This window comes from Eutrigla gurnardus (genome assembly GCF_963514095.1).
Source record: "Eutrigla gurnardus genome assembly, chromosome: 22".
Taxonomy (NCBI): Eukaryota; Metazoa; Chordata; class Actinopteri; order Perciformes; family Triglidae; genus Eutrigla; species Eutrigla gurnardus.
Window position 1 is genome coordinate 17,847,690 of NC_139933.1, and position 25,894 is coordinate 17,873,583.

The following is a 25,894-nucleotide window of genomic DNA, read 5'->3' on the forward strand; positions in this document are numbered from 1 at the left end:
ATGATTAATTCACAATCAAAAAAATGTCTGCACCTTTCTAAAAGCTCAGTGGATGTATTCTTTTTTTAAATCATGAAATTATTTATTCAATTATTCATTTAAATAAAAATGTTATCAATATAACCTTTAAATAACTCAAATTACAAAATTAATTTAGTAAATGACGGTCCTATTTGGAGTAAAATCGGTAAAACGGGGTATTCTTTGGGGCGGGACTACGTTGTGATTGACAGGTCTGGGAGTTGTGTGTGTTTTCGTGTCATAACTTTAACAACTTATTTTAGCTCCACCTGAACGTTTATCTTCTGGTTCCAAGAAAAACAAGACGGCGAAGGACAAAAACAAAGACGGCAGTGAACTCTAGTCCACAAACCATGGGGGTCATGGTGACCACGCCCACTTCTTATTTCCTGTCGTTTTGAGGAGGAGGAAGTGTGCTGCATCCAATTTAGCTTTTTTTTTGGATCAAACTGTGAGTTGGATGGTGTCATGAAGTTTAATCTGCGTACACCATCAAATAATCAACGAATTACGATAAATAACACTGATCACATACCATAATTGATTAAAGCAAGCCAAAATGTCCTCAATATATACGATTACTGAGGTGGAATAGACAAGTGGATTTTATTACCCAATGTCATCTATATATTTTAAGTAATATGTAAACATTTCATGTGTTGTGGTTCATGATATTTAAAGACCCTGAACAGGAACTTTTTGTTTGTCTGGATTTGAAGTGAATTGGGGCCAACATAACAGCTTGTTGCTTTGTTGTTCAAGTTATCGCCGCCTGCAGATTAAATCTATCGCTCAAGGTGAACTGAATTAGTGCAGAGCCTACAGTACAAAAGTCCATGCATGAAATGACATAAGAAAACGGTGAAATGACGTGAGAAAACGGTGTTATCACCTGAGAGGACGGAATATTATCCTCCTTCAGGAGAAATATATTGTGGATGTGGTATAAAGGACTCCAGTCTTCTTCTTCTAGTGTTGTTAGAGTGAGTTGCACACTGAAATTTGCTCAATTATTTGTGTCTTTAAAAAAAATAAAAAAGAACCACTTCACCGAGGACAAACGTTTTCCTTATTGGACCTAAAAAATAAAGTCATTGATTTCACTGCACTGTTGTAAAGACATAAAATCACACACTGCATGTATAAAGTCTAGGATGACTCGTCCATAGTGGAGTCTTTATCTTAATTGTCTTATCAGATAAGAGCAATTATGGATATATCTAATCTATGTTTCCTTTGAGCTCTTTGGAATGGCTGAAAAAAACAAAACAAGCCTTCAGTGCAGAAGTGTTACAACTAAGCAAATTCTTATAAATAAGGTCACTTTAAAACCAAAGACTTTCAAATAATATGCAGGTCGCTTGCACCATTCATGTTCGTGTGTTTTTAGCAATTATTTTATTACTTTGTTTTTTGTAATCTGTGCTGCCACCCGAAGAAAAATGGTTCTTTCTCCACTTAATCTTTATTGCTCGTCATTACACATGCAGTGTGACATGTCACATTCCCACCAGGTCGCTCCAGACCTCTGCTGACCTTTAGACCTCGGCACCATAAAAGGAGCCTGGCGAAGGGACGTTCAGAACACGCCGAGCACTGCAGCCACGAACACCTTCTGTCAGAGGCAACATTCGATCATCTCCATGATGTGGCTCCTGGTTTTCATAGTCTGGCTGCTGGTGTGGGCAGGGGGCACATACTGGTACCTGTTTGGGAAGCCGAGCCCCTTCTCCCTGGAGTCAGTGAGACCACCTGGACCTCGGGAGTTTGATCAGAAGAAGAGGGACAAAGTCATCAAGCAAGGTAAACAGTTAATCCCAATGAATCTGCAATGTGCAACGCTGAATAATTAATTCATTTTACTTTTATAAAGAAGCATTTTATGGAAGCAATTTATTCACTCATTCTGGGAAAGATGAGCCGGTGGAGGCGGAGTTGTTTTGTTTTTTCTCTTTTTTCCCCAATTTGGGCACGGGTGAGTGGACGAGACACGTCCTCACAGTTTCTTAGCAGATTGGTCACAAGAAGAAAAAAAGCAACATGTTTACAGAGAAATTCAAATGGATGGAGAGAAGAAAGACAGCACACATGGGAACAGATATATGTTTGTATAACCTGAACTATGTCACATTTGAACCTAAACTGCAGAACAGGAGCTGCTTTCAGTCCAGTTAATCCAGATCCAGATCCAGATCCAGATCCAGATCCAGATCCATCTGTTGAAGGAGCCACAGTGTAGTTATCTTAGTTTAACATCAAGACTGGAAGCAGATGGAAACTGTTAGCCTGCCTTTTAAAAACAAGACTACTGAACATCTGAGAGATCAACTCCTCCTCCTCCTCCTCCTCCTCCTCCTCCTCCTCCTCCTCCTCCTCCTCCTCCTATGTTTTTAGACCAGTTAAAGAGGAACTACAGACATGAACTACAGAATGCATACATGCTGACTTCAAAGAAATATTAGTATGGATTGACAACTCTCCCTCAAATCCCCAAACTAGAGTGGTAAAACTCAAATTTGTGATGTCATCTAGTAAAAGGTGTGGATCAGCTCTCACTTTATACATTTCAAGTTTGAGACTCATTTCCCTGTTTTTATTTTCATTTTAAAGAACCTCATGTTCATAAATACTGATTGAACGATGATATTAATATAAGGTATGACTTGACAGAAACATACATGTGTAAATGCAAAATGTAGTATAAAAACACCAAATTACAACTTATATGTAACAGTAAAATGATCTGTTTTGTCCACTTACTTGTGCAATGTATTTCACTTAAAAAGAAAGCATTAAAACCACCTGTTGACACAGACACAAGTGAGTTTGGGTGCCAAAGTTTAACATGGGATCCAAACAGTAGGTCACCAACACATTTCTACAAGGAACCTGTATATACTATTAGTTCAGTGATACCGTGTTAGCAGGTTTCTGTGTTATGACTCAGACTTTTGTACGGTAATTATTTTTCACCTATGGGCTTTATCTTAATTAGATTATGGACCACGAGATTGTGTTTGTGTCTAATCTTCTGTTTTACCGCCAAGAGGAGAACACAGATAGAGAACAGCAACTGGATTTATGGCGGGAGAGGTGTGCAGTGCGACCTTCAGACTCTGTCACTGCGTCTGCACGATAACATTTACAATGCATTTATCACATCAGCTTTGTAACGTTTCTGTCCAGGTTTCAACATCGACAAAGTGCCCCAGGACCTGGACGTCATCGTCATCGGGAGCGGCATCGGGGGGCTGACGGCCGGAGCCACGCTGGCCAAAGCCGGGAAGAAGGTCCTGGTGCTGGAGCAACACGACCAGGCGGGAGGCTGCTGCCACACCTACGTAGAGAAAGGCTTTGAGTTTGATGTCGGTGAGAAGAAAATAAAGACATGAGATTAAAAATATGATAGAATGCATGACATAAGATGTAATAATAATAATAATAAAAATGAGAAATATTCTTGTTTGTGTATATGTATGCAAATCCTCTAAACCCTAATAATAACTGTCCCGTTTCCCGGCCCTTCTCCTCCAGGGCTCCACTACATCGGTCAGGTCCACGAGAACAGTCTGCTGCGCATCGCCTTTGACCAGATCACCGAGGGCCAGCTGGAGTTCCAGGAGCTGAAGCAACACTTTGACACCATCCAGATCGGCCTGGGCGACCACAAACGAGAGTACACCATCTTCTCCGGCAAAACCGAGATGAAAGCCCACCTGATGAAGCAGTTCCCCGACGACACGGAAGCCATCGAGACGTTCTTCAAAATCATGAAGGTATCTATGAGCTGCTGGGCTTATGTTTCAGTGTGTCATCTGTCCCGAAACACAACAACAAAACTACGAATGTTCTAACAGATCTCAGCGAAGAAGACTCACTACCTGGCCACCTTGAAGCTGATCCCCCAGTGGGTGTCCCTATTCCTGCTGAAGTCGGGCATCGGAAACCTGCTCAGCCCGGTCTTCCGCCTCACTGGCACATGTGCAACAGACTTGGTGAACACGCTGACCAGCAACAAGGACCTCCACGTCATCTTCTCTTATCTCTTCTATGGTGGGTTCTCAAAAAAGTCCAAAAGCAAGACAGTGGCACTTCTGCTTGTATCAGGACAGACAGCAGGAACTGGATCCAATGTACTGGATCACATCATTCTAGGATGCCAAGTGCTTTTCTGCACCCGAGTCAACAAGTTGTTCTCACTATGAATGAACAATAACTCCTAGTTAATTTGAGTGTATTTGCACGCACATGTCTTCTACCAGCAAAGAGTGCAGCGTCACTAACGGACTTCCACTATAGGGGAGTGAAAACGAGCCGCCAAGTCCCTAAATAAGTACTCCTATCGAGTGTTTTACATCCTGTGTTTAGCGTTGTGCAGGGTGATTGGGATTAGTTTAAAGAAACACAAACAGGCACTACCAGGCCTGAACTGCAGCCATCTTCAGTTCTTGCTCATGTTTTTTGGGGATATTTTTGCCTTCAATCAGGTCTTGGCGGGTAACAAACATGCCACCCTTAATAAAAACACTCTTCTAGGATCACTTTCTTAGAGATAAGGTGACTATATGTACAGGAAGAAATAAAGGTCCTCCAGGTTCCCAATGTAGGTGTTAACGCCTGAAAACATCACCTTAATCTCAGTGAGTTTCAATCCAAATCATCCAAATCTAGTGCAAAATGAGCCTCAAAAACACCCTAAATGTTGTTTACACTCATTTCATCAGTGACATCAATAAAGAGCTGTGGATTTGATCATGAAAGTCGGAAATCATCCTTTGCTCTGTGTATATATTTAGGTGTCCCTCCAAAGGACTCCAGCATCCTGATCAACGCCCTCCTGATCCATCACTACAAACGAGGGGCCTACTACCCTAAAGGCGGCGCCAGCGAGATCGCCTTCCACATCATCCGCACCATTCAGAAGCACGGAGGGAACTGCCTGGTCAGAGCTCCCGTCTCCCGCATCCTGGTCAACGACCAGGGAGCAGCTTACGGTGAGGAAAGGACTCCAGCTCTGTTCTGAATTCTTCAGCTGTTAAACGGGGTAGCTGACTGACTGTTTCTGCCATGTGACAGGGGTGAAGGTCAGGAAAGGTCAGGAGGAGGTGGAGGTTCATGCACCCGTGGTTGTCTCCAACTGTGGCGTCTTCACCACTTTCCAGAAGCTTCTTCCCCCCGAGATTACACTCCAGACAGGTGAGCGACAGGATCCCTTCTTCCCCAAATGGAGTAGTAAATTAAATGACATTAATACTTTCATTGTGAAAATGAAAATATTACCACGTTGCAGATGTTCAGGAAAGGCTGAACATGATGAAACATGGCCGAGGATCCTTCTTGGTCTTCTCCGGCTTTGATGGAACTGAAGAGGAGTTGGATCTCAAGTCCACCAACTTCTGGCTGTTCAAAAACAATGACATGGACAAGTCGTAAGTATGCAGAGCCCCGAAACCCAACGGACAGTAATGTTTAGTTCACACAAGGGGGCGCTATCGTATAAGAAGTACGAATGCAATGCATTCACAGAGGCAAAACTAGGTCTGCTCCCTGTAACACATTTATCATACTGTATAATATATATATATATATATATATATATATATATATATATATATAATACAACACTGTGTAGCTGCTGTATATTAAACATAGTGTATAATATTTGATGTGGCTTATTTAATCACCAAGTTAGAGTTCCTTCTTTTTTTGTCCTCTAGATGGAGTCAGGTCTCAGCTCTAAGATTTCAATACCTTACTCATGAAATATGTTCTGGTTGATAAAAGCAGCCCAGACCAAATCTGACTTAAAGGTCAGAATTTTACATTTTCATCTTTTTTGTTTTCATTTTTAAGGATGGAGGACTTCTTTGCACTCAGCAAAGAGGAAGCACCGGATAATATCCCCATGATGTTCATCACAATGCCATCCGCCAAAGACCCAGAATCCAAAATAAGACACCCTGGTAAAACAAAACCAAAGGCACCCACTACACTAATAACAGGACACTTTGTCCACAAGAATGGATTAGCTTGAATGAAAGAGGGAAGACATTTTTGTAAAGATGTACTGCTATGAGTACATCATCTTAGCTCCATGCATTAGATGATCTCATACAAAATATTGCATGTTGCACGTTCACAGGGAAGTCTTGCATGACAATTCTGACAATGGTGAAGTACGAATGGTTCGAGGAATGGTCGGACACAACGGTGCGCAAAAGGGGTGACGAATACTACAACTACAAAATGAGATTCGCCAACAACCTCTTCGACTGGGCCTGCACTTTGTTCCCTAAAATCAAAGACAAGGTAGGACCGGTCTGTCACATGCACACATTAATTAAGTCTGGGGATGTATTGCATGTACCTAAAACACAAAAAATACCAATTTATAGCTCTGAAAGCAGAGTTACTGCTTTCATGTCACATGAGATGACTGCACTGTGATATTTGTGTTTTTTCCAGTTGGTCTTCCAGGACGTGGCGACCCCGCTGACCAACATGCACTACCTGGGTGCCCAGCGTGGAGCCATGTACTCCGCCGAGCACAACCTGGCCCGCTTCCAGGCCAAGACTGTGGCGAGGAACAGGTGCAACACCCCCGTCAAGAACCTCTACATCTCAGGTAGGAAACGTTACAAAGTCAATTCTTTGTGTTTTGTGATTGAGTGGAAAAGTGTCTCAACCTCAGATTGATTCACTTCAGTGGGGGGAAGCATTACCAATACTCATTAAACACAAAGCTGATTGTAAGAAAGTCACAAAGCAGGAGGAACTAAAGCTTGTGAAGAGCTTTATCTAGAAAGGGGGAAGACAGACGATTGAACTGGAAGACGGGATGGTCTGATCCAGCAGGGTGTTTCTCTGTCTGGTCCAGGTCAAGACGTGTTCAGCTGCGGGATAGCCGGCGCTCTGCACGGTGGCCTGCTCTGCGCCTCCACCGTGCTGGAGCACATCGTCTACATCGACTTGCTCTTCCTCAAGAAGAAGTTGAAGAGGAGGAAAGCCAGAGAGTTGGCCCAGCTGGCCGAAAAGAAACTGCAGTGAGGGCGCTCTCTACTTCCCCTGCAGGACAATAACAAAACTGCACAAACCAGTTGAAAAGAACTCTTATTGCAGTGAAATAACAACTTCTTTTCACCTGTTTGCCTGAAGTTAACCAGTTATTTAAAAGCTCATAACACACAATATCTTGACTTGAAAAAACTGCACCTAAAGGACCATATTTGCTATGTAATACCCTGCAGCATCATGTTATAGCAAATGGTGTGTTTACTATTTATTCTGGCATCTTTAAAATTGTAAAAGTCTTGTAAGCCTGCAGTTTTATTATTATGATTGATTGCACATAAAGATCATGAGGGAAAATATATATTTTATTTTATTATTTAATAGTATGTAAAATGAAATTGCTCTTTTTGTTTTTTAAGTATATTGCAATCTTCACGTCGGCTGTTTTGGGGGAACTATTTTACTTCACCTTGTGTTATCTCACTTCGATGTAAAGCTAAGACATATCAAAAAATGTTTAATCAGTAGTTTATCTGCAATAATTCCTGTTTTTGTGATATGTTTGTACAGTGAGTTTCTTCTATTTCTATTTACTGTCATGGCTTGGTTTGTTTTCACATTGCAACAAAATGTGTTCAATAAACTTAAACTTAACTTAAACCAAATAAAAAATAAAAATCACACTTTGTCCATCTGAATGCTCAAAACATTACACTGACAATACAAAGTTATATAGATATCAACACGTGTTATTGAAAAATTCTAGAAGATTGTTCATTTATACCAAACTCTTCTTCTTCTTCTTCTTCTTCTTCTTCTTCTTCTTCTTCTTCTTCTTCTTCTTCTTCTTCTTCTTCTTCTTCGAGGTGATAAAAGCAATTTAAAATGAAAGAGGACATCAATATGAAAATATAATCAGCTGAGAGGCCTAAATGTGTAGATGGGATTAAACCAATATCAAATCTTTAAGCTGTCTAGCATAATCAGGAGCACCAGGTATGATTGGTAATGATTTGTGCTGATTATTTATATATATCCAGCACTTATTGGTGAACTGAGACTTTAAGTCCCCACTGAGTTTCTGAGTTCCCACCGATGTTTTTCTGACCTGACTTATAACCCCTGTGTTGTTTGGGTAACTGCTGGAATCAAACATACGGGAGAAACCTCAGACTTCCTGCACTAAGTGAACATTTCCTCAGTAAACGGTGGGCATATTGGCTGACAAACTGTGGTCTGTAGGAGACGACCGGGGGGATCCGAGGAGAAGAATGCCCCTTCTGTCCAGTCCTTTACCTCTCTCGCTCGCTCGCTCTCTCTCGCTCTGTTAACCTCCATCCCTCTGCAGAGCGACACCCGGGGAAAGCTCTCCCGCTGCTAGAGAGCTCTGATGTGCAGGCTGCCCTTTTTCCCTTCAATACTTGTGAATAAAAAAATAAAAAAGGCGAGTTCAAGGAAGTCGGGACAAAATGGTAGGGAGAGGAGCTAATTATATTGACTTTGTCTGGCTGCACGTTCAGTAGGCTATACCGTATAATTAGTGTGGCATGATGAAGTGCAGCGCTCCACCAGAAATACATCTACTCTTACTGTCCTGTGCTCGGCTCTCTGACTCAGAGCTGTAAACAAACCCACCTGCCTTTGGAGCTCGTAAGAAAGCCAACCCACCCTTTTTCTTTCAGCCATGCAGCTCTACGGCCATGCTGGCTGTGTGCTAGCTTTCATCCAGACTGAAATATGGCAACAGCTATTAGATGACTTGAAATACAAACATTCAAGCTCCCCAGAGGATGGATCATCATGACTCAGCTGATCCCATGATTTAGGCTGTAGTGCCAGTTTTAGGAATTGATTTAGAATTCAGTTAGCCTCTTCTACAAAACTTCCTGACTGAAACAATTGACTGAAAAATGTCCTCATCGGTGTGGTTTGCAGACTGTTGAAAAAATATCTTCAACTTTGCAGTGACAAAAGTTTTTTTTTAGGTAATTGCAGAGAGTATGTATTTGGTATTTAACTTGATAGAATGGGCAGATCTGAGGGAGGAGGAGGAGGAATTTAAGTTTTTCTTGACCAGCTCAACCCCCTTCCTCTTTCCCCCTCTTGCAGGCGGCTCCCACATGTTTAGACACGCTCTCACATCGAGAGAGGCCCAGAGGGTCGGATCTCAAAAACAGCAGTCCACTCTTTCCACTGTCTCTACTGCTCTCTTCCCGACACTCTCTAATCCAGCAGATGTACGCTTTTTTAAATGAAATCAATATTTTTAGGGGTAGTCAGCTCACACCTGAAAACGTATTATTTACACAAAGCAAAAAGTGTGAATTGGCAGGCACCGCGGCGACACGATTGGCTCGGGAAGGAGATTTGTGTTGCTAGGCTCTCGCCTCTGTGTTTCAGCCAGCTTTCCTTCTTTTTCCAGATGTTGGAGCTCCTCCCCCGCTGGCCCGCCGCAGCCTCCCACAGCTCCGACCCAGCCAGCAACCACAGCTGCTACCAATCTGAAGAAACTTTCAGACGACCAAGTTGAGAGGAAGACCCAGTCTGAAGACAACACCTTGGATCAGACTGGGGCTGAAAGGCGTGAGCAGGTGATAAAAGGCAATGCCAGTCACCGTTGTTAAAGGGTGATCCTTCCTCAAGTACAACCTTTTAGTGGGGTGTGATGCCCTTGATAGATGAAAACTTGGGGGTTTGAGGCCAAATGTATTTTCACTGGAAAGATGAGGAAGAAATAGATTTCTCTTTGTGTTTCTGTGGATGAAACCAAATTAAACTGAAGTTGTTTTCCTGCTCTGAACACAAGACTCGGCTGAATGGAAAATCCAAGAAAAAATGGCATCTTCCCCAAATCTCCCTTTCTGCCTGAAACCTCTTTAGATAATCATTGGTTCCACATGTCTGCACGCTTACGTTGTGCATAAAGTTTAGGTTCGTCCTGCAGTCTCTACTCTAAATTCCAGTCATGATCTTTGTACAGAAAAGAGCACACAGACACAAACATTTCAACATGCAAGGATTCACTAAACAAACCCATATCTTTAATATCAAGTTATTTTATTTTATTTTATAAACTTTAAGTTTAAACCTGCCAGAACTGATCAGACCTGAAACTTGGTTATACGGCTATGAGTGGCCCCATTTTCATGCAAAAATACTCCTTGTAGCTGCTTAAATACGAAGAGAATAATCAGCAGACTGATCAACAATGAGAGCAATTGCAGCCTTAATTTCAACGCTCCCAAATTTCCAAATGGTGAAATCACCCACATGCTAGTTAGCTTAGCTTTTTTGCCAAACCCTGAAGCCAGAGAAGGCTGGTGATCTGAGCTACTATTTGCATCAATCACCCTGCCCCCTTGGACTCAATTAACTCCCTCACTTGATCACCACTTCTTCCACTCAGCACACCGACTGAATTAAGGAATGCATCCTGGCAGGCCTCGACTGTGTCATATTTCCTGTGAGGCTGCTCTGCACATTTGATTGTAAATTATGTTGCATGTTGGCGTTTGGATGAGAGAGAGAGAGTGAGAGGGAGGGAGCAAAAAAGCAGGAATAGGGAGGCCCGGAGAAAGGAGAACCACGGAGCGCCATCTCTTGTGAGTCATGGTAAGTATTCGCTCTGCCTGCTTCTGCAATCAAGGTCCGGCTCCACTGTAAAGTACAGTTATACAGAAAGCACACTCCGCCTCCTCAGCTGACCTTTGACATCCAGGTCATCTGTACAGACCCCCAACAATGGCATGAAGCCCCCACTTCAACTTCAGCGCTTCCAGGGCGGGAGACGTTGTTATAGAGAAAACAAAAGTAATCACCACCTGCTCAACCACAAAGCTGCATCACTGTTATTATGTGATCCCAGTGTTTCCGAGCTGCACAGAGGACGGGACTTTAAGCCAGCACTGACAATGCTAGAGGGTAGTTAGATGTGTGAGTGCTGCATGAACAATCACATGGGATGTGTCGACAACTGAAGAGGAAGACACATAAACTACTAAGGAATGATCCCGTGTTTAAATCAGAGAGTTCATCTCTTTGCTATTTCACACCCATTGCACTATTTGACTGCAGCTCCTCCTTCCAGCAGATGCTTCAGGCGTTGATCCGGCGTCTCACGTTTCACCCCTCAGCAGCTCCCATGCATCCGCATTCGTCATCGCAGCTCTATCCGCTGTGTGTTTACATGGCTGGAGACGGCGTGCACTAGAGGGGGCTCTTTTGTGGGCGTGATCCCAGCCAGTCCTCATAAGGAGACGACTCCCCCACACATGGTTTAGATACAGACTGAAGGGTTTATGTGGCGTTCTTCCTTAACCGAGTCGAGGCTCTAAGGATAGGGATTAAGTGCTGTGTAGGACAGACTTTCTTAGCAAAGATGCAACTAAAATCATTTGGTTTTAGGATCAGAAAATAATATTAAAAAGCAGAGCTGTGCAACAACAACAAAAATGCAAATTCAAAAGAACTTTTCTTGACTTGTTCCTACATTTACCACACACTTTTGCAAAGTGTTTCACAGTTTGCCGAGACATACTGAGGTGTTGATCTTTACAGACCAAGCGTTTACTTTTCTGCTTGACACAGACATGAGAAACATCCTGCCAGAAGGTGACGTGCTCCATTCCTTCTAATGCCCTTTAATGTCAAAATGGGTTTGCCATCACTGGTGTGATCAACTCTACCAGTAACAGACAAAAAAACCCAGAATGGTTTGGGATGTCATCTGTTGTGTCTCAGATCCAGTCTCCAGCTGACTGACACTAATTCCTCAGTGCCGATCTCCTGTGTAGGTGAAGGCTTTGCTCTTCCTTTGGGAAAGGCTGTTTTCTTTTAGCTCAGGCCTCACAGCGTGAAGATCCCAGAGGGGTCGTACCGACATGTTTTTCCTTCTGCACGAGGTCATGTTGGCAGGATGACCTCTCGGTTTTCGACTGCATCTAAAGTGTTCCACATGGAAAGTATCAGGGACTATTGTGTACACATTTAAGCTGATAAGACACCCTTTTAAGCTGTATATATATTTTTGTTCTGTCCCACTTCACTACAGAGATAATGTGAGATAAAGAATGAGGAAAGACTGAGGTTTTTGTTACTGACAAGATGCTCTGGCTGGTGATTTATCCTCCTCCTCTGGACTCAGATTTAGACTGAGTGTGATTAAAGACTCAGTAAGAATGCTGCATCACAGACAAAGACATCACCATTATGCCTCCTGATCTTTTCCTACAAAGCTGCAGATCCAAGTCTTTTTGTTTGTCGTTCATGCCAATAATATGCAACATTTTCTAATTTCTCAGCTTTTTTGACACTGTTTGTACAGACTTTACTGCCTGAAGGCATATTGAATGGGTTAGGGTCACAAATGAAAAGTTTTTTTTGTAGAATCATATGTGAAGATCATAAATCTATTAATACATACATATCATTTTCCTCAATTTCTGTCCTGTGAAAGTCCAGCAACACGTGTCACTTCTGCCTGTTACAGTCTTTTCAAAATAAAGTTCTGTCTACACAGGAAACAACTTGGTTAGGTTTAGGCAACAACACGTCTTGGGTAGAAAGACTGTGGTTTGGTAAATAATAACTCATGGCGTTACTTCAGCATGGAAGTGACGTGACAAATAAGAGAATTGATTTCTGGTTTCAGAGGTCTTCTGGGTAAAATAGACTGTATATAAGAAGTGGACGTAGTCATCGTGATGTCACCCGTTGGGCATTCGTCTGTGGGAGTGATGCTGAGGTCGTGACCTGTCAATCACAAGCTGGTTAGATTACTCTGAATGGGACCATCATTTGGGTTTCTTAAGTTTACTAAAATAATGAATCAAGTGAGAAGTAGGGTGATTTTCTCAGCGCCTTCCATGCAATCATTTTATTTTTGCAACTAGAGGAGTCACCCCCTGATGGCCAGTAGAGAGAATGCAAGCTTAAGACTCTTCTTAGCTTCACTTCTCAAAAACGGAGGTTGCCGCCTTCTAAAAGTCTGTTTTTTTACCCGACAATCCACACAGGCCCCCCTACTCTGCTTGTCGCTCTTTATAGGCCTACTTCCTGGTTCACGATTGGATTAAATCCAAATAATCGATATTGCGGATACTTATGAAATACAGTGCTTTACTCTTCAGCTACAAACAGTGTAAAAAAACAATCATTTTGATGTATTCATTTATTAAAACTCTGAGAAGTGTTAAGCGCTCATGTTACAGAGACAGCTGGAGGAGGTGTGTGTGTGTGTGTGTGTGTGTGTGTGTGTCTGTGTGTGTCTGTGGATGTATACGTAGCTGCAGGTAATATAAATGAGGTATACCTGACTTGTTATGGCTTGTACTGCCCTGAAGCAACCAAGATCGTAGGAATCACTTCTCTCTCTCTCTCTCTCTCTCTCTCTCTCTCTCTCTCTCTCTCTCTCTCTCTCTCTCTCTCTCACACACACACACACACACACACACACACACACACACACACACACAAAACAAGGAACGAGGCTTCTCTTTGCACAAGTGGACCTGAAGTTAGGGATTACTTTGTCTCAAGTATTCCAGATCTTTGGGTGAATCCAAACAGAAAAAAAATTGAATAAAAAAATAAATATCCTGTTTTCATAAGGTTATTGCATTACGTTTTGTGTGTGGTTGGTAAAAAAAAAACTGAAATGGCCAAATGGATGTGATCAGAATGGCAGATTATTCCCATAAGCAAATTGTACATATATGACATCATAGACAGACTGTTTTCTAACCCCCCAGAAAAAACTTAAATCCTGAGGACCGACTGCTTAGGGACTCATTTTTCCTCTTTCAGGTTTTGTTTCCGAAGCTGAAGCAGCAGAGCAGAGCGTCATGCAGCACCGCTTTAACTGACTCCAGATGTTGTCAGAACTGAACTCATGCATGAGGAGGGAACAAAAAGATGTTTCCCTTTCCCTCATTTATCAAACCGTTTCTTTTTCTGCTTTGGCTCACAAAGTAAAAGCACTCAAAGAATGTTACCTGTGTTTTAGGTAACATTTGGACATGGAAATGAGGAGAGTTTGGAAACTTTGGATCAATAAAAAAAAGAAGAAAATCCTGTTTGGGAGGAGAATCTCCGGAGAGGAACTTGCTTGAACAACCTCCAGCAAATCAATTTGACAGTCCAAAGACTAAATGATTTCATGATGCCGTATTTGTCTCCTTTGGATGACAAAGGCAGGGCGACGCTGGGCGGGACGGGGTTGGGTTTTAGTGGGCAAGAGAGGGTGGAGTCTGTCACTCAGCCTGCACTTCTACCTCGTGAACTCCCAGGCAGGACGCCCCAAGGTGGCTACTCTTTTAACTGGGTGCTTCTCTCCCTCCCACTTGTTTTTTTAAGGGGAAGCAAAGGGAAGGGGAGGGGGGCTTGAATCTGGTTGGAAGTAAAATAAAGAACTTCAGCAATGCGCAAGACAGGTAGAGACAGGACACAAATTAAGAGAGAGAGAGACAGAGAGACAGAGAGAGAGAGAGAGAGAGAGAGAGAGAGAGGACACCAAAACGTGTTAACAGAAGTGGAGATGTGGCAGACTGAAAGAAAGAGAAACGGTTGAAGCATAAACACTCAGACTCTGAGCTACTTCATGGCTGTGTTTTTTCCCCAGAGCTGCTAAATGAGCGTCCAAAGAGGGGATGCATGCAGCGCCAGGCAACAGCTTATATTAATCTACATCACTATTTCTATTGCAGACGATAAGGAAAGCAGACCGCATTCAGCAAACAGTGTCTTGTTAAGCGGCTGAGCTCCAGGAAAAACTGTTCATAGGAGGAATGCAGTCTGTCAAGTGTCTTGACATGTTGAGGAAGAGGCAGTGGGCCTAAGAGGAGTCCAGTTCTGGAGGTTTACATCCTGCATAATCTCGGGGGTTTAATATCTATAGATGGGAAATCATCAGCTTTTATTATGTGAGAATGAACTTTCCTCTATAATAATTTGATTGTTGTGTTCAAAATATAGATTTTTTCAAGAAAATCTCATTCGTGACAGCATATTTGGCTGCTGACACCCAGGTGACTGGGGAGTTTAAGTGCAGTCATTAGGGTCAGAGGGGTTTGAGGGGGACAGGAAGCTTGTGGAACCTGTCTTAAATGTGGGTGGTCACTGTCATTATCAGGTTAAGTATAACCATGAAACTCTAATGGGTAGTCACATGCTGAAGTGGTTCTGAAACTGGGAGGTGCCCACTTGATACCCCCAATGACAACATACCCGCCTTTACCCTAACATCCAAAGGCATACTGTATGAAGATGCTTGCTTCATTAATATTTGTTTGTAATCTGCAGATTATATTCCTCTGAAGGGAACCTCACATTCTTTCCTGAACGAGACACATTTGCTCTAACGGAGTCCATCTGTTTTGAATTAACTCAGATATTTTGTTGCACTGCGGAGATGATTCCCTTTTGTTCAGCTGTTACTTCAGGATGGAGAGTTTCTGTGAAGAGAACACACATTCTCCATGCAGAGAGCACGTTAGCAGCATTAAGTAAGAGAAACTGTAGGTTCATGGGGGCCGAGGATTCTCTAAGTGCACATTCATCCAGCATCATCATACAAACTGAACTTTTTGTCAGAATGAGCAGCTCCTCCCTCCTCTCCCCCTCTCTGTGGTCGATTCTTAGGTTTTTTTTTTGTCTCGACGCTGTTTTTTGTTCCTCCTCTTTGCATCGCGGCCAAGTATCCTCCCTTTGTTGATGTGGCAGGCCTGGGAAATGAAAAGTTGATACTTCATGTTAGGCAAAGAAGAGCACCTCCTCTTCTTCTTTCTTTCCTTTTTTTTTTTTTTACACTTTTGCTTGCAAACGTGGACAGAAAGTTAAAAAAAGAAAATTTGGAAAGCTCACACAATGACATAGAATGTCAGGTTTAACAAAAGGGCTACTGGAGGCACATACCAGCCATCCCGGCACGTAGATGCTGCTTTTATTTCACATATTTGTCTATTTAGCTGTGATCTTTGGAGATGTTTAGCCCCTATAACCCAAACTATCATCTCACTATTTGACTCTCTGGAAAAGCAGATTCATGAAGTGTCATTGATAAGTGATTTGATCTACAGCACCAATTACAAGCCAGGAGAAAAATGAACAATATTTTAATTTGCTTAAAAACTTCCAACATGTAAATCAGTTCAGGAGAGAGAGACAGCTAATAAATGACGGAGCGAGGTGCGTTTTCAGAGAACGAGAACGAGCTCTCAGTGAGTTTCCATGATGTGATGTGGAAGGATAGAGAGAGAGAGAGAGGGGGGAGAGGGAGAAAGAGAGAGAGAGAGGGGGGGGGGAAGAGAGAGAGAGAGAGGGGGGAGAGGGAGAAGAGAGAGAGAGAGAGAGAGAGAGAGAGAGAGAGAGAGAGAGAGAGAGAGAGAGAGAGCCTTTCATTCCAAAGCACAGCTGAACACAAACCAGGGAGGGACATGACACTAATCTAAATATGGGCAACCAGCTGGAGCCAATCAGAGCCTGAGCATCCATTCCCCCCTCCCACCCATCTCCCAGCTCACCCTAAATCCTCTACCAGACCTTTATAGTTAAACATGTGACGTGGAGACCTCAAAACCTGCTGTTTCTTCTTAGCATCTACACCCCGTTGTCTCTTTTCTGTAGATCTTCCGTGGTATTTCCTCTGAGGAGTCTGATACTATGCCACGATACAGAAACAGTGTACACCCGTTGCTACGGCATCGTTGCATTAATGAAATCCGATACAATCTGCGAAAGCATCTCAGACAGCGAGTCAAACGTTCCATTAGTTAAAGCTTTGATAGCGGGCTGCTCCATCTGAGCCGTGACGTGGACTCTAAACCCAGAATGTGTGCTCTCATGTGGGCCGGCCTCAGTGGAGCTGAATCTGGTCAAATTCTTGCATCCAGCCTTTAAGGTGTTGTCCAGCTGAATCAGGGCACCCCTCCCCCCGCCAAGCTGAATACATTGCGTTTCTCCTGATCACCGACAGAAGGCGTTTACTTTACATGCTTAAATCTGGTTGGATAGCAGCTTTACACCTCAAGCTGTTGAGAGATTGTTTTATACTGTAAATTAGCAGCATGTAATATAGGCTACCTGTAAGGATGCAGTCATGTCAGCATCTCATAAAGCTTAATTGCCGGCTCTACGTTGCACATATGGAGGTTTTTTACAGGCAGGGGGTCGAGCTTTACACATCCACGGTGTGAGAACATCTCCTCCTGTTTGGAGCTGCGTAAAAACCTGCCACTTCATTGTACCCCTCGACCCGCCGTATGCTACCCATTAACTGTGGATTCTGGCTTAGTTAGTCTGCTGAATAACCAGCAAAAAGCCCAGTGGCAACAATCAGCATTTTGGATCCGGTTATAAAGACCCCAAACCCCTGCTGCTCATCATTGACTGCTTTCTGCTTTCTTGGTCCATTCAATATCAGAAAACTGCGAGAAAAAAAAATCTTCAAATGTCTTGATTTGTCAGACAAAAAGTAAACAAACAAACAAAAAAAATTCTATCAACGGTAATGTAGACTCAAGAAAAAGCAGCAAAGTCTCACATTTGAGAACCTGGAACCAATAAAGTTTGGCATTAATTTGCTTGAGTAATCATAAATCATCAACATAGTTACAGATTAACATTATTTACTCTTGATACTTGTCTCTGACCTCAACTTGAGCTCATTCTACATTTGTACCTTTTGAGTCAGGAAATGAACGACCACCCTGTCCATCTCTTGTGATGTTTCGAGATCGGCACAGAAATAAGTGAAATGAATTAAGATGTTAAACAATGTGGATGATATTGTCCTATCTCTTCTGTCAGAAGCTCTGAAAAGCCCTGACCATCGCAGCAACAGTCAGAGGAGCATTTAGCCGCTGAAGAGCTAATTGAACTCTGGGGTGTGTGGAGACCAAAACGGAGAGTGAATATCTGACCCTCACATCAGGTGGACAGAAACACAACGCAACGTCGTACATACAATAGTTGTGCAACAACGACAGTCACCCTTTCCATATTAATTGTCCAACTACCATAAAACATTAAAATGCAGCCCTATTAAGCCCTCAATACGCCCTACTGTACAATTTGCAAGGCCCCAAAACGGGTCTCTGGCTCCCAATTAAACAACACAAGCACCTGGAGCTACAGTAAAAGACCCAGGGGTGCTGAAACACCTTGAATGAAGAGCCCTTGATCTTCCCATTTAGTAAATAATGAGGGCAACAAAAGAGCCTCCTTTAAATGTAGACTTGCAACTTTGCAGGCCCTTTGCATATTAATATCAACTTACTCTAATAAACGTCTGCATGAAAGTGTCTGTTTTCCCTTCACACAAACAGGAGCTGGTCTTTGATGTGGCATTGCCATGGCAGAGGTTCCCACATGTGTTTTTATGAAAGAAGATAATAGATGTAAAACTGAACAGCGATCACTACGTATCACAGTCTCTTCTCTGAGGAGGATCATCCAGCGAGACGCTTGTTTTAGCCTGAATATCGATCACACGTTTGGCTGCTATAGATGATGTTCGCTCAGGTTGCAGCGCCGCCATCCAAATCCATCTGGCTTTTGTCACTCTTGGCCATTAAACACATCTTACTAGGACGTGACTGGAAAAGAAGTTAGGAGGAGGACACTGAAGAGGTGTTTGGCAAAACATTTGGGAGGATTTCTTTACCTGTATGAGAGCCTCTCTAGTCTGAGATGAAACAAACTTGTGTTTATGTGGAGAACCAGAAAACAGATTTCTGTGAATGAATACAGATCCCAACTAAAATCAAATAAAAATCAAATAAAACTGTGAGTTGGTTGAGTTAGTTTTCCAACGTGGATCTTGCTTATAGATTGTATATAACAAGAAGATGTTTGGGTATTACAGCTTTGAAGCCTTGAGTTTGCATCTTGGTTTTTCAACAAGTGAGCGGAAGTGACCATATTTAGATATTTCAACGTTATAAAAGCTGGTGCGACTTGGCCATGTGTTCCAATGAACAGTTCTCATCCTATTTCAGATATCATCCTTTTGTCACATGTGAAGAAAAAAATCATAGCAATTAGAGTTTGGTGTCCAGGAAACTGCTTGTAGACAAGCATTTGCTACCCAGGAAGCGGAGCCTTTTGTATATACATTTTAAACGTTACTGTGGACTGTAACAACAGCTCTCACAAAATGGCTGCAATTGAACACCTCCCAAGTTTCCTACATTTATTCTGTCATTCAAATCCCTGTCTGAACACTGGTGGGATCAGACAGATTAGAGAGTCACATCTTTCCCTTCCCTTCCACCTCTCCTTGCTGTCTTTCTATTGTCTCTTTTCTGTCTGTCTCTGTCTTACTTTCCCCTTCCACCCTCTATTCTCCCTCTCTTGACTCATCCAGGCATAAGACCAGGAATAATAGGAGACAGGAAAAAAAACTCCAGGAGCAGCTGAGTGTGTGGGGCCAAGAACCAAACCCAGTGGCCTTTTTTTCCTCCTCCATTCTATAACCCTCTAATTTTGCATTTATTTTAGGACCTTAGAGTTTATTGAGCTCAAGTTTGCAGTCCAATGCCAAAGACTTCAGTCGCTGTAATATTTACTCACTGCCCTCTCCACTCATCACAACTTAATGAGTTTATTTGACATAATGAATTGATATGACTTTCTATATATATATTATATTATTTAGATATATAAGTCGTGGTGGTCATGAAGATCAGGGGGTAGGATGAAGGTGCGTTCCCAACAAACGCGAGGAACTATTGCATACAAAGTCAATGCAAAGACGGAACGCATGCAAATTGATGCCTGGTGCCGTTGGGTGGTGCAAAAGACGCACATTTGTTTTATTCGCTCAAGTTAAAATATTTCAACTGACATGACGCTGTCTACGATTGAACATTAGTACAGATACAGTCTGTGGTACAAACAACAAGGGTGCTGCTATGTTTATGGCTAGATGGCGTTATTTAACGTGTTGATGGAGCAGCTACGATGTTAGCATAGCCTAACTCCGATCGGGCCAAACTCCATAGAAAAAAACAGAAAACAAGCATTTAAAAGTTTGCTCGTCGTCTTGTGGACCTAACAAACCATGACTTCAGACTTCCTTTACAAATTGCTGTCTTTATGTTGTTACTTGTTACTTAGTTTGGTTCATACCGCTGTAGTAAACCAGCCGATGTGTGGCTTGCTACACACAGTGATTACCCAGCGTATCTGGCCCAACATGTACAAATCAGCAATAGTGGTGATTTCAGCCATGATGGATGAAAGATTGTCGGCCTCTACAGGGAGGTAAGGCTCACGTGAATAATCAAAATTGATCAAATAAATACAACTGATCCTCATGCGAGTAACGCCAGGCCAAAATGGTTGATGCAGCATAAGAAGGTGAAATATCTGGTCAGTTCAACGGTCAGTTGAACAACAACAACACATTCTAGTCGGGATTTAACTATACAGATGTTGCATGAGCGAAGGTGTAAGGAATGTTTAGGTTAGGAGGAAGATGAGAGGAGGCTTAGCTGTAAATTAAAAAGCTGTCTGATAAGGCCCTGAGACAAAATTAGTGATGTCTCTGATGTGTGTGCATTACACACCAGCTATAGGAAATGAAGCCCATATCAGGGAGTAACTAAGTATCATTTTGCCGCCTGGCTAAGCAAAACATAGCCTTATAAGTACAAAATATAGCTTTAGGATGGAGCGCCTGGCAACCTCTCTCTTCCATTGGAGAGGAAGAGGATAAATTTACTAAGGTGTCAGGATGAGCGAGAAGAAGGCTGATCAGGAAGTAGAGGGCTTTAAAAGACAGACATGTGGTAGGGAGAGTTGGATTTCCTTAGATCCGAGAGCAAGAAAGGACTTCCCAGGTGGAACAGGTGCAGAGACTCTAGGAAGGACTCTGCGAGGGATTTGGAACAACTGGGTGCGGCCGCACGGGTTTCGGACGCAGGCTTGTTATCTGTTTAAATAAAGATCACTCTCATTCCACCTGCCTGACTCCGAAGATTCATTTATCACCAATCTACACATCGACATCTTTGGGGAACCTGCCTAATAAACCACAAATTGCCAATCACGACAGGATCAGCCGGTGACCACGAGGCACAGGGCAGAGGTCACGGATCGAACTTCGCCTTTGCCGGCAAACAAGGTGAGACTTTTTCACTCTAAAAAGGACAAACTAGATTTGTGATTAGCTGTCTGTGTTTTCTTTTGTCTGTCAGGCTGAAAATGATTAAATCTGCAGGGAAATAAGCAAAAGATGTGTAATTGGTTGATACGGATCTGTCTAAATTTTAGGGATTTAAAGGAGGAAGTAGAAACAGTACTGAAAAAGGGGTAAGGGTAAGAAAAAAACAAAGGGACAAACTGACGCGGGGCCAATAAGTGGACTAATCAGATATACGATGCCGACATTGACAGGCGGGTACCAAGCTTACAATGGTTATAAGTCATGCATGAGATGGGTCACTATTAGCGACGTGGGCAGTTGGGACCACAAAGGGTTTTACTAAGTGATGGGGTACTATGTGATGGGGTCTACTAAGTGATGGGGTCTACTAAGTGATGGGGTTTACTAAGTGATGGGGTTTTACTAAGTGATGGGGTTTACTAAGTGATGGGGTCTACTAAGTGATGGGGTTAACTAAGTGATGGGGTCTACTAAGTGATGGGGTCTACTAAGTGATGGGGTCTACTAAGTGATGGGGTTAACTAAGTGATGGGGTTAACAAAGTGATGGGGTTTACTAAGTGATGGGGTTTTATTAAGTGATGGGGTCTACTAAGTGATGGGGTCTACTAAGTGATGGGGATTACTAAGTGATGGGGTCTACTAAGTGATGGGGTTAACTAAGTGATGGGGTCTACTAAGTGATAGGGTTAACTAAGTGATGGGGTCTAAATGATGGGGTTTACTAAGTGATGGGGTTTTACTAAGTGATGGGGTCTACTCAGTGATGGGGTTAACTAAGTGATGGGGTTTACTAAGTGATGGGGTCTACTAAGTGATGGGGTCTACTAAGTGATGGGGTCTACTAAGTGATGGGGTTTTACTAAGTGATGGGTAATTAAGGGAAAAAGGAATTTTCTAAGTGATGGGATATTGGAAATTACATCGGAATCTCACGCTAGTATGGGGTACTAAGGGAAATTAAAGTTGAGTTGTTACAGTTGTGATGGGACTCTGGGGTTGAGTCCTGAAGGCAAGCATCAGGGCTTGTTATGAGGAGCTGTGATGAAATTAAGTTGAACAATTGTTTTTAAAGAGGTATTTTTTTTTCGGTGGCCGGCATGATTATGTGTCTCTGTGTCTGTGTGTGTCTCTGTGTGTCTATGTCCCTGTGTGTTTTTCAGTGTTAATTGTGGTTATGGTGATATCTCACGCTGCGTGGGTGATGAGATGCAGTTAGAAGTGGCATGAAAACTAAGCCAATTGTTAGTCCGAAGGATTAACTATAATTAAAATATGTTTAAATATGCATTATTATAATAAAAACGATACATGTATTATAGTTGATAATGTGAGATACAAGTGCTGATAAGGAAGGAAGGATGTTCAAACAAAGTTCTCAGTGATGGGGTCCAACCAATGTGTTTTTATTACCTTCAGCCTAGCTTGTCATTATCAATCAGCCTAGCTTGTCATTGTAAATCAGAGTTAGGTCTCAGTATGCATGGCTCACAACAGGTAGGCGTAATAACATTGAAACATACAGGACTACTTTACACAGAGGAAATATTAATTGGGGTAAATTAGCAGTATACAAAGTAGTATGGACATTTTCCTGTGAATAAAACAATACCCTACAGGCACAAAATAGCATTATTAATTATATAAAAGAGATCAATTATGGTAGAAATAAGGATAAAAAGTTAAGGGATATTATGAGGAGGGAATATGATGGATATGTGTAGTATTAAGCTTATTAATATGAGATGTGTGTTAAAATGCAATGCATCTTTGTTGGATTTTGATCAGAAGGATCCAACTGAGCATTCTTTGTCACTATCGAACGGTGTATGACTAATTACTTATGGGTGTCTGGCGATTTGTCTTAATGCGGAGAAGTCTAATTGATACGCTGAACAACTGTTTATTTGGCCGACTGCTACAGCATAGCTGAAAGTATGGAATTGTTCTTTATAGACTGCAATTTCCACATCGTTAGACGGAAAAAGAAAGTGGGGGAAACAGTCGAATTGGAGAAATCAATATTTTATAGTCTGAATACCGTAAAACAGATTTGAAGGCATGTGATAATTGAATGCATGATTAGAGTAGTATGACTAACATCTAACCAAAAGAACTAACATGAGTGTGTATCTAAGACTTGCATGCAGCAAAGTGCGGATATTTTCCTATGGAGGCCAAAATCAAAATATGCATAGGCTACCGAATTTGCTCTGAAAACCACCTCCTCAGAGCAAATGGTTAAATTGAAATTAATGAATGGATAAAGTTGTAGGGGACTGTAGAGATTTTTCACTTGAGGCAAAGTTTTCGTCATAAAAAGCCTGTTTGAATGTTGGCAGATAAAAAGCTTTAATTTGCTGAGAGGAGACCCAAGTGCGCGGACCAGACGGAGAGAGAGAAAGGAGGGGCTGTGAGCAGGTCTATGTGAACGCACAAACACGGAGCGAGTCCCTTAAGTTTGTACTGTGTTGTTCTTTTGCTGTGTAATTACGATAATTCTACTCGATATGCATGCACATGACTGGCGTTTGGTAATCATATTGAGGTGAATAAAGTATTTCATGTTTGGGTCATTTAAAGTAAAAGTGGATCCCCTACTAAAAAACAGCTTAGACCAGCTTAGGCTGGTTAAGCTGGTTTGATGGTTGATGGTTTTAGCTAGGTTTTGGTCAGCTGGTCTTAGCTGGTCAGCTGGTCTTAGCTGGTCAAGCTGGTCTTAGCTGGTCTTAGCTGGTCAAGCTGGTCAAGCTGGTTAAGCTGGTCTTAGTTTGATGGTTTTAGCTAGGTTTTGGTCAGCTGGTCTTAGCTGGTTTAATGGTTTTAGCTAGGTTTTGGTCAGCTGGTCTTAGCTGGTCAACTGGTCTTAGCTGGTCAAGCTGTTCGGGCTGGTCAGGCTGGTCTTAGCTGGTCGGGCTGGTCTTAGCTGGTCACGCTGGTCGGGCTGGCCTTGGTCAGCCTGTCTTGGCTGGTTCGGTTTTTTTTAAGTGGGGTCATATAAATGTAGCGCCTTTAGCCTGATTTAAAGAACACACTATGACACCTACAATCTCTCCAGATTCGGAGAGCTGGTAATAGTTATTCAAACACAGTAGCATGAAGTTCACAGTTGACAGTTTATTGCCACAGGTAAGTAATATTTTGCAGTGTATGAAAATAAAAGAAACACAAAATAAAAAATAAAAATGTAAAAATAATAAAATAAAAAAGTTCAAAAGAAAGTGGGTGCAGTCGAATAGTCAAAAAATAAGGTCCTAACTCCTATTCCTATCTCCTATTCCTTGACCTCTGGGGAAAACGTCACGGGGTTAAGGAAAGGCGATAGGAGAACTCAAAAGGACTTAGGAAAAGTCGACCGCGTTGCTCAGAGAATCCGACCGGACTTTCACTAAGCTACGTCATTATAACGCGGCCGCTGATGATTGACAGCTGATGATCGGCACCGGCGATTGACGTGCGTCTGCGCTGGAGAAACTACAATACTGGACTACAAAAAACGCATCGTCCACTTCTCCACATGTTGGTTTTATAAACAGCTGGTTCACTGACCGGCTTCAGGTCCAGCAGCTCCTCCTTCCTGTTTGACCGTTTTATTTACGTTTCATTTGTGGTTTTAGTTTCGTATTTGTCAAGTTTGTAACATGATTGAAAAAAAAAAAAAAATACCATTCAATTATTATCACTGTCCACACATTTATCAACACTATTCCATTTACTATATGTCTGCATGAAAGTCATTGTTAAATATGCAAATACACATATCGTTTGTTTTCATGAACGGCCGAGGTGTGCGGCACTTTAAATGTTGCTCTCGCAAAGAATTGTGGGTCAGCGTAATCTCCTTTCCTATGGCATAGGAAGGTCCGTTGCATCCTATGCTAAAGGAGCTCTGAAAGGAAGCATTGGAGCTCCTTTCCTATGCATTTAGAGAATTCGAACAGCTCTTATCATGGCGGCCACTTGTTTACTTCCGGGTCACTTCTTCAGTTAGGAACCTTCCTAAGCAAAAAAGACTATTCGACTGCACCCAGTGTCCCTCCTTCTTAGAAGGTCAGAGTTCAGTTTCAGTTCTGTTCATACTACCCGGGTAGATTTTTGTGTTATATTCTTATCTGTATCACGAGTGAAGTGAGATGATGTCTAAAGTTCCTCTGAGTGGATCCTACAGTTGGCCAGACCGTGCACCGTTCCGTCTGAGGGCCCTAGTTTCGTAGACCAGGCGCAGTCAGCTTTCAGCGCACCTGCGCCGCGCCGACGGGGTGTGTCCGCCTGGACTTTGCAAGTTTCGTGCACCGCGCAGGCTCGCGCAGGCACACCTCCCGTCTCGCCCACCGGCGCAAGTGGGAAAGAGGGAGGAGAAGAAGGCGTGAGTGGGAGACGAGGAGGAGACGAGGCGTGGACTGGGATTAATACAGCCGATTCAGATCTTCACCAATCAAATGAGCTCCTCTCCTCTCCTTTAATGCGTTAGGGGAGGTTCAGTAAAAGTTCCGTCATTTGACAACCCGATGACAGAAGGAGCGCCGCCGCTCCCACCACGCGCATCACGCGCTGTGCGTGCGTATCATAATAATAACAATGCCGATAGTATAAAAAACAGGAGAGAGAGAGGGAGATGTTTTGGTCCGAGAGGCTGAGTTTCCGTTACGCGTGCCATCCGCCTTTGATCTGACGTCAGATGTGACGGGACAATCAATAT

The 25,894-nt window shown here is 42.6% G+C and overlaps 2 protein-coding genes across 2 annotated transcripts in view; both read left to right on the forward strand.

The window, feature by feature from the left end:
- Positions 1 to 1,667: 1,667 nt before the first annotated feature.
- LOC311032906 (inactive all-trans-retinol 13,14-reductase) lies at positions 1,668 to 7,243 on the forward strand (the record flags this gene model as incomplete). The annotated part of the gene is made up of 11 exons (XM_084039984.1): positions 1,668 to 1,824; positions 3,208 to 3,390; positions 3,556 to 3,797; positions 3,879 to 4,074; positions 4,818 to 5,015; positions 5,098 to 5,217; positions 5,312 to 5,450; positions 5,875 to 5,984; positions 6,164 to 6,330; positions 6,487 to 6,646; positions 6,899 to 7,243. 11 exons carry the CDS (start codon positions 1,668 to 1,670, stop codon positions 7,066 to 7,068), a joined length of 1,842 nt encoding a protein of 613 aa, XP_083896110.1. The 3' UTR covers positions 7,069 to 7,243.
- A 13,893-nt stretch (positions 7,244 to 21,136) lies between these two features.
- Positions 21,137 to 25,894, forward strand: part of col1a1b (collagen, type I, alpha 1b) — a 39,104-nt gene continuing 34,346 nt past the window's right edge. The window contains exon 1 of the mRNA XM_084039526.1: positions 21,137 to 21,154. The gene's annotated coding sequence lies outside the window, so the exon portion shown is untranslated. The remainder of the gene's footprint in view (positions 21,155 to 25,894) is intronic.